At 31.8% G+C, this 9,350-nt stretch overlaps 1 protein-coding gene across 1 annotated transcript; it reads left to right on the top strand.

The window, feature by feature from the left end:
* Positions 1 to 620: 620 nt before the first annotated feature.
* LOC125833237 (ferric reduction oxidase 4-like) lies at positions 621 to 5,380 on the top strand. Its single transcript, XM_049512382.1, has 8 exons — positions 621 to 771; positions 870 to 948; positions 1,044 to 1,235; positions 1,326 to 1,560; positions 1,860 to 2,187; positions 3,323 to 3,560; positions 3,854 to 4,587; positions 4,985 to 5,380. Exons 1-8 carry the CDS (start codon positions 621 to 623, stop codon positions 5,122 to 5,124), a joined length of 2,097 nt encoding a protein of 698 aa, XP_049368339.1. The 3' UTR covers positions 5,125 to 5,380.
* The last annotated feature ends 3,970 nt before the right edge of the window (positions 5,381 to 9,350 follow it).

Raw genomic sequence — 9,350 nt, 5'->3', positions numbered from 1 at the left:
ATCCAGGTGTAGGAACTAAAGCATCGTACTCAGCCCAGAGCTCCCTCAATTTGGTGAAATATACAGCAATAGAATCAGTTCCCTGCGATAGTGTAGCAATTTCCCTGTGCAATTGAAAAATCCGAACTCTGTTCACTTTATCAAATCGCTCTTTGAGGTCTTCCCAGACGAGATGTGAATTAGATGAATACACAATTCCACTGAGGAGAGAAGGAGAGACGGTGTTCATGATCCATGATACCTCAAAACTGGGCTTAGCGTATGCTGAGAGCCAAGAGAGAGATGATTTCAACTTAAACCCTCTTTTAACTTGTCAAAAGTGGTAAAGTGGCTCTTCCTTTTAGTTGAAAGGCATATATATATATATAAAACACAAGTTTACTAGTACTGCTATTCACCCTAAAAAAAAACTTGATTAAAAAACTGAGGAAATAATACAATTTGAGAAAGTCCACGCAAGGGAATTAGCTAAAATCAATCATAATTGGTAAAACAAAAGGCATGAAGCATGATGTTTCTCTTCAACACACTCTTCTAAGTTCTATATATACACACAGCATATCTTCTATTGAGATAGTTAATTTCAAAGAAATTAAGAAGATCATAAAGTTTTTGCGAAGATGGGGAGCAAGACTATTTTGAATGGTTTTGTGTTGTTGGTGTTTGTTGGATGGCTTTTCATATGGGTAATGTTACCTACACCTACTTACAAAAATTCATGGACTCCTCATCTACTAATCAACCTCGACTCTACATATTTCAGGGAACAAGGTAATTATATACTTACTTCTTCCTCTTTGATCAATTTCCATGAATCCGAATTCTGACCTAACCCTAATAAACTTTGCACTAATTGTCTCAATTTACAGGGATAAATCTTCTTTTATTTACATTTCCCATAATGTTGATAGCTGCTGTGAGCTGTGTCTATCTTCATCTTTATAGCAAGTCAACTTCTGATCACAGGTTAATTATAATTAAATTAATGATCATCTTCGATATATCTCTTTTAACTAACATATAATTATATTGTTCTACTGCAGCAGTACTAATAAAGGGCGAGAATATTTTGCTTCATGGAGACGGCCACGGCTCGTAATGGAATCTCTTGGAATTGTAAACGCCGTTGAACTTATTTTCGCTGCTATGTTTACCCTTCTTCTTATTTGGTCTTTAGCCAACTACATCTATATCAGCTATGGTAATCTTCATATGCACAATCCCGCCGAAAAAGTGTAAGTCATCGATGATCGACTCATTAATTTTCGTATGATCACTCAACTACTAGTTACTGGGATAAATATTTTTGGGTCAACAATTTTCAGGTGGATGGCAAAGTTTAGAAGTGTAGCATTGAGGCTTGGGTACATTGGGAATGTTTGCTATGCGTTTTTGTTTTTCCCAGTGACTCGATTATCGTCAATATTGCCGCTGGTGGGGCTAACTTCGGAATCAAGCATCAAATATCACATATGGCTAGGCCATATATCTATGGCCCTTGCAGTTCTTCATAGTGTTGGATTTGTCATATACTATGCTGTGTCTAATCAAATGATAGATGTAATTTCTTTAGGGTTAATTTTGTTTCATCTGAATTCATTATTTTTTACTCAAATTCATGTGTAAAGAGAACTTAAAACACATACAAAAAATAAGATCACTCAAGACCCTGAATTTTTTCATGGGTCAACCAAGTGATTTTTTTTTTGAAGGGGTTTTAACGCTACACAACTTTTCAATAACTCACCACAACAAAAAATAACCCTAGTTTTTATATTTTAACAAATTTTAGCCAAAACAATCACGGTATATATAATTTGTGTGTATATATTATACACTGATTATACATAATTTTGCAGATGATAGAATGGAGCAGTTCGTACGTATCAAACGTAGCTGGAGAAATAGCGACTTTGGTTGCAATAGCAATGTGGATTACAAGTTTGTACAAGATAAGGAGAAAGATGTTTGATCTATTCTTCTACACACATCAACTATATACTCTCTACATCATCTTCTACCTTTTGCATGTTGGAGTTGCCTACACATGCATGATCCTCCCTGGGATTTTTCTCTTCCTTATTGATCGATACTTGCGATTTTTACAGTCTAAAAGAAGTGCTAGATTAATTTCTGCACGACTTTTACCTTGTAGCACTTTTGAACTCACCTTTTCCAAGAATCCAGGTAAATTTATACTCCAATATTCCTCCTCTATTAATTTATAGATTGGTCTTACTTTCTCTTTTTTTTAGTCTGATTGAAAAAAATATATCACTTTCTATATTTAACAATTTTGTAATTTTAGTATCACACATAACATGTTTAAAACCTCAAAACTATATTCAAAGAACATAATTTTGATATATTATATACAATTTTTAATTTAAGATCATAAAATTTTAAAAAATATTTTACTTTCTTAAAATTCATGCTTAATTAAACAAACTAACACTGTCACGTAAAATAAAAAAAGGAGGAGCACGTATATTCTTATAATTAAGCCAAGCATGTTAATTTTTCAAGATGTTAGTTAAAGAAGATTGTCTCTTTCATGAACATACATGATACATGTGAATCTATTTCCTTTTTAGCTCGATGATACAGGAATGATTCTTTTCTAAATTTGAAATAGTTTAATTTAAACTTTTTCATAATTAGTATAATTAATGAGAAGGTTTTATACACCAAATGCTATAGCATAATAAGTAGGTGTTTGGCCCTAGAATTATGAAACTCAAATTTGTGTTTATGAATTGTCAACAAAACCTCAATTTCAAACTTCAAATTCTACAAGAAGTCGGATTTGAAATACCAAGTTGTGTTTCCATTTTTTTTTTAAATGAGAAACTTGATCCGATAAGTTTATATTTCGCAAAATAAAAATAAAAATAACCATTTAAATTTAACAAAAAAAATCCAACGTTCTACATGAAAGGTTGTTCATATCATATGAGGGGTTTTTTCTTTAAAACAAAACCCCGCTAATTACTATATATTGTTAATTTATTGAACCAGTGTATTTTTAATAATAGCATTTACTGATAAAAATAACATTGAAATACTCAATTTATTAATAAAACGTATTTAAACATTCTGATACCTTATTTATCAACTATATTTTACTCAAATTTATGATTTGAAATCATATCCAAACCAACCTTATTATCACTCCATTATTATTGAACTTTATTCCCAACTAATTAAATATGTTCACGCACATTGAAATTAGCAGTAGTAGTACACTAGTACTAATAGTAGTACTACATATGCTAGTTAAGGATGTACATACGTACTTATATATTTTTTCACATTATTGCAGCATTAACGTACAACCCTACAAGCATCTTGTTTGTGAACGTGCCAAGTGTATCCAAGTTGCAATGGCATCCATTTACTATTGTTTCAAGCAGTAATTTGGAGACAGATAAACTAAGTGTTGTAATTAAATGCATGGGAAGTTGGAGTCAAAAATTAGAAAAACAGCTTTCTTCTTCTCCAGATCGTCTTCAAATATCAACAGAGGGACCCTATGGACCTTCATCATCTCATTTCTTAAGGTAACTAATTAATATTTCAGTGTCTCAATTTATGTGATATTTTTTATTTTTCGAGACAAAGAATCTATTATTTTTTAGAAACTATTTAAAAAGTACTATAATTAGTTTCAATAATTATTAAATATGAAAAATTGCTGTTGATTTATATTCAAAAATGTTTTTTTGATAACATAGTCTTTAAGCTACTAGAACGAGTTAAATTACATTTGTAGTGTAAAATATTCTTTAATTAGTACTATGTGTATAGTAATTTTCATTGATTTAACAAAAGCAATGTGACATATATATTTCAGTCGAGAATGCTTGGTGATGGTTAGTGGAGGAAGTGGAATTACTCCCATGATTTCAATATTTCGAGAGCTCATTTACAGAAGCACACTTCAACCAAACACCAAAGTACCAAAAGTCATCCTAATTACATCCTTCAAGAACACAACCGATCTCACAATGCTTGATCTCTTGCTTCCAATCTCCACAACTCCTTCCAATATCTCCAACTTAGATTTCCAAATCGAAGCTTATATCACTAGAGAAAACGAACCACAACAACATGATCATAGCAACCTGGAATTAACTGCCAAGTCGAAACAACAACTAATAGTGTTCAAACAAAATCCGAAAGACTCTCCTATTTCAGCAGCACTGGGGAAAAGCAGCTGGCTCTGGCTTGGCGCGATAATTACTTCGTCATTCTTCATGTTTCTCCTTTTGTTAGGCCTCGTTACGCGTTACTCCATATATCCAATTGAACGCGATGGGAAATTGTATCATTACAGCGCGAAAATTATTTGGGATATGTTTTTGGCTTGTGCGTCGATATTTATTGGCACTAGCGTTATTTTTATGTGGCAAAAAAGGGAGAATGAAATTGAAGGGAAACAAATTCAGAATGTGGAAATTCCTACTAATCCTACAAATTCACCTGTTGGTAATTTATGTGGTACGGAAAGGGAGCTGGAAAGCCATCCTCATCAGTCAATTGTGCAAGCTACTAAGGTGCATTATGGTGCTAGACCTGATCTAAAAAGTAAGTTTACTAGCTAATTATTGATACTTCTGATCATACATATATGTGAATAATTTTATTTATTTATATATGATAATTAGTATAATTAAGATTTTACACTATCGATATTAATGTGGTTTAACCTGTTATAGAAGATTACTTGTTTTATACTTCTTAAATTACTGGTAATGCTATTGATTATGAACAATTATAATATGTAATAATTAGTTTTGCAAGTGTTTTACTTAAAGTTGAACTACACTCACCATCTTCTTGAAATATTTATAAGTACAAGAGGAACTTATTAAATTCTATATGAACAATATAGTTTTTTGACGAAAGATTGGCACACACATTATATTTATAGTCTTGAAATATTTGTAATAAGAGGAACTTATATTATTTGAATTGAATGCAGGAATACTTTTTGGTTGCAAAGCATCAGACGTTGGAGTTGTAGTTTGTGGGCCAAAGAGCATGAGACATGAGGTTGCCAATATATGTGCTTCTGGCTTGGCACAAAACCTACATTTTGAGTCTATCAGCTTTAATTGGTGATGCTCTCTTCTTGCTTCTACCACAAAAAATAAGGACGTATGTATTGTCTTTTACTATAGTTTTTTCTGTTTTCTTTGAATTTTGGATTATTTGGTTGTGTGCAAGTTTCTGAAATATGGTTTAAAAAGTTGTGTTGTACAGTATATATAATCTGTCAAAATTAAAGTTGTATGAATGAACATGTTTGCTTGAAAGGTTTATCTTGTAATTGAATTTGAATATAATTAAGTGTAATTACTATTTATACAGTTTGATATATTTTAATCTTATGTATATTATCTTTTATAATAGTGCACTCATCCTTTCGAAAACCTGGATCCGCCTTTATTTTACTGCCTCGCCTTCACTTTGTTCTTCCACCACTTGCAGTTTCTTTTCCTTCACCACCATTAAAAATAAATTTCGTTTATAATAGATTAACTTAAAACTTACTACTACAGATGTAACATATTAAGGGGGAAAAAATAAAATAATAAACAATGTTCTTCCATTTCTTGGGCCTACTGCCACAATGACTTCTAAGAAGAACAAGAAGTACACTAATTATTTGAAGACTTTAAGAGGTAAGAATGTGAAAAAGTGGCATGAATTGCTGCCCCAATTGGATAAACCTAACAAGGGGTATTTTTGAACTATTTAGGTAATAACAGAAATATTTTTGTATTGGTAGTAGAAGGAAGGATAAAATTGAGAGTTTTTCAGAATTTAATTTAATTTTCCCATGTACCAAAAAAGTTGCAAACCTTTTGAAGAATAAATTGAATCTAGGAAGAACTATGGTTCCCAAATCAATATGTCAAAAATGTTGATTTTGTAAAGAAAAAATAGTTGAATCGACTATTTCACTTCCGTCTATGCTAGTACCTATGGTTATATTAAAAAATTCTTATTTTTTTTTGCATTCAATACATAAGCATAAACTATTATCTTAATATAGTCTAAACAAATACTAATGTTTTCCTTCATACCAAACAAATCCTTTAACCATTGAACTATGGTCCAAGTTTGAGTTTGAAAATCAAGTGTGTAACGTGAATAGGTAGATTTGCAAAAATAACGAGTCACTTGTCATGTTACTGCCAGGAAAACAAAGTTGATACGTATCTTTTCTTTTGGTAATTAAAACAAAGTTGATATCATTTTGTCATTGTCATAATACAAAGATCCAAAGATGGAAAACTAGATGAGAGTTTGTCAGCCACTTTTTTGTCTCTTTGAATTATGGCTCTCTTCTTCAATTTGTTCTTAGTTGCAGCTATTTTGGCACTCTTGCTCATTAGCGCAAAGGATCGAGCTGCTGGTGGTGAGACAAGCAAACAAACTTCGTATAGATCTATCCTTACTCTGATATTCTAAAGATCAATGTTTCCAACATAAAGTCTGCTTTCAGACTTATCATCCAGAGAGTTATTAGGATCCCGCAATAACATTAAAAACAATTAATTATTAGTGGCCAGAATCACTATTACAAATGAAACACTGTAGAGTAACTTTTTTTTTGTTTTTTGGTATAATCATTCTAGAGTAACATTTGTCTTTAGCAGGACGAAAAATATGACTTCCTACACTTATTGGTGGAAGTCATTTTCCTTACAACTATCTTAACTTTTTTTACTTCATATTACTTGCTCCAACTAATACTTACACATTTTTATTGATCTCTAAGACTCGATAGTTTCATCAAAACAATCTCTAATTTACAAATATTATTACGTACCTTTAATATATACATTTTATAAAAAACAAACATTTTCCAAGATGTTTTTTGTTTAAAAAATAAGAAAGGAATATTTTCCATGAAAATGACTTCCATTATACCAAATACAACCTCAATGTCTGTAATTATACTTTTTCACTGAAAATCTTTTAAGGAAATGTTCTATAGAACTTTTTTTTTTGTAACCAAGAAATCCCTGAAAGTCAATGCCGCACAATTCAAACACGGTGGATGATGGGACCTCCCCTTTGCCCTTCTCCACTTAAATACTAGGCTTTCTATGCAACAGATTGCAAACACATAGAGTGTGTTTAGTGAAAGAAAGTTAGTTGTTCTGCTGTTGTAGTTGCTTTTCAATATTTTTTCATTCTTTTATTTTTGGGTGGAAGAGGATGTACCATGCAGAACAAATGAACTTGATAACCTGTGCAGAATCAATCCACAAGCAAAATAGAATATTGATGTCTAAAATACTGCAGCAGCATATAAGACCTGCATTTACAAAGAGAGTTTTAGTTCAAAATACTCCAAATAAGTTCAGCTGCAACATATTAAGTCACACACTCTTTTTCCTGCATTGTCACCATGCATGGAAAGGAAGACAAATTTCACGTGAACTTAAAAAATTCAGCATAATTCATCTCCCAAAAAGAAAATCCCCTCTTGTTGTCCTTACCTTTTCATTCACTAATTTTCACTGATCCGAAGATTCTTATGGTCGTCCAAGGCATCTTCCCCAGAAAATAAGCACTTACCCACACATCCTGTCCTCGGGAAGACTGAGGACAAGAGCTAATAGCAACCAAGTTCATATTTCAAAGCATGTTTCATATTTAGTTCGTTGCCTATTTGATTCAAAAAGTATTATCACATTCTCTACAAAGCCCATGTACATCTAGGTTGTGACTTTAAATTGGGCTGGAATAGACCAACGGGGGAGACGAGAGCTTGTCGCCTACCTCACTTTTGGACCATAGAGGTATAATGAGCAATTTTCCTAATAAATTATACCAACTAGTGGAAATTATAACATAGTCGTACGTGCTGGTGTGACTAAATATGATCATGTGCTATGAATGAGTCTTTTTGTAAGTCAGTAGAAAAAATATAAAATTCCAAGTTATTGAACACTGGAATGGAAATGGATAATACAATTCATAACCCCAGCTAGCTTAAGATTGATATACAGTTAGTTGTTAATTCATCAGAAACCAATAATACCAAGATGTAACTCACACCATCTACCAAAATTAAGAAAGTCAAGGAGGGGCCGGATGGAAACCGACTTCACCTTTGGGTCATAGATAAGAACTAAAACAACTCACCCTATGAAATTTTAAGGTGAAAATTAAATTCTCAAGACCTCGTGCCATCTATCATCTCTCCCGCCAATTGGTTGTAGAAGTCTAGGAGAGGGGACGGACAACTGGACGCCCAACTTGAGATTTGGGCCGCAAATGTAAACACAATAACTTTATTTGTTGAATTTTTTTCTAGAGAATTGAGTTCTAGGATGACTCCCAAAACCATCTATTAAAAACTTAAAGAAATGTTTTCTCCCCGGACGATTGCATCTTTTGACCAATAAAATCATTTTCTCAATTATAATATTTGAACTGTAACATCAATCATTCAGACCATATTTGATAGACACGAATGACTTGTCATGCTCTGCTAACTACTAGGAAAGAATGATATAAATCAACATTCTACTCTAAATAGACTGTGATACTTGATTAATAAACACAAATCTAGAATCCTAGCAATAAATAAGCTAATATATAACCCCAACAGATTGGAATTCACATTATACACACACATGCTTATTTTTTACATGGAATTACTCCTAAATACATGTAGAAGTCAGACCGCAACTAACCGGTACCGGACTGGAATGGGACGGGTCGACCGGGTACCAGGATGAACCGGATCGGAATTACCAGAACGGATACTCGATTCCATCCCGTCCCACTATATACCGGGATGGAACTGGAACGGACCGGAACGGATCAGAATAGAACGGGATGGGATAAACGGGACAATACATCTAGCTATTTCAAAAAATGATAAAAAATATTTAGTTATTTTGATTTTTTGAATTACGAAAATATGAATGTTTTTTTATTTTTCTAAGTTTAAATTAATAGTTTTGAAATTTAAAATGTAATTTTACTTAAGTTATTTTAAAGATATATTTTTTTAATTTTTACTTATTAAGTTTGCAAGTTAGGTTTAATAAAGTTTTTTAAAAAAAATGTTTTTGAGCTTATGTTTTCAAGATTTGAATCTTTTGAAGTTTATAAGTTATTACTTATTAATATGTTATAACTTATAAGATATATTTAGAACTTGTAATTTAAATAACTTAAGTTTGTAATTTTAAAAAATTAAATAAAAATAAGGATAAAACAATGACACAAATTAAAAAATATCAATCCAATTTATTTAAATTTGTATTACAAATTACAATTACAATTTACAACTATTAGTAGAGTGCATAATTTACGCA

Source organism: Solanum verrucosum, unplaced genomic scaffold, assembly GCF_900185275.1.
Source record: "Solanum verrucosum unplaced genomic scaffold, falcon-dt-bn FXZP01000100.1, whole genome shotgun sequence".
Lineage (NCBI taxonomy): Eukaryota > Viridiplantae > Streptophyta > Magnoliopsida > Solanales > Solanaceae > Solanum > Solanum verrucosum.
This window is presented reverse-complemented; position numbering and strand designations above follow the sequence as displayed.

Excerpts from the sequence above, each read along its gene's own strand:
- LOC125833237 (XM_049512382.1), top strand. The coding sequence starts at position 621 with ATGGGGAGCAAGACTATTTTGAATGGTTTTGTGTTGTTGGTGTTTGTT. Across the intron at positions 1,236-1,325 it reads CACAATCCCGCCGAAAAAGT|GTGGATGGCAAAGTTTAGAA; the intron begins GTAAGTCATCGA and ends AACAATTTTCAG. Across the intron at positions 3,561-3,853 it reads TCATCATCTCATTTCTTAAG|TCGAGAATGCTTGGTGATGG; the intron begins GTAACTAATTAA and ends TATATATTTCAG.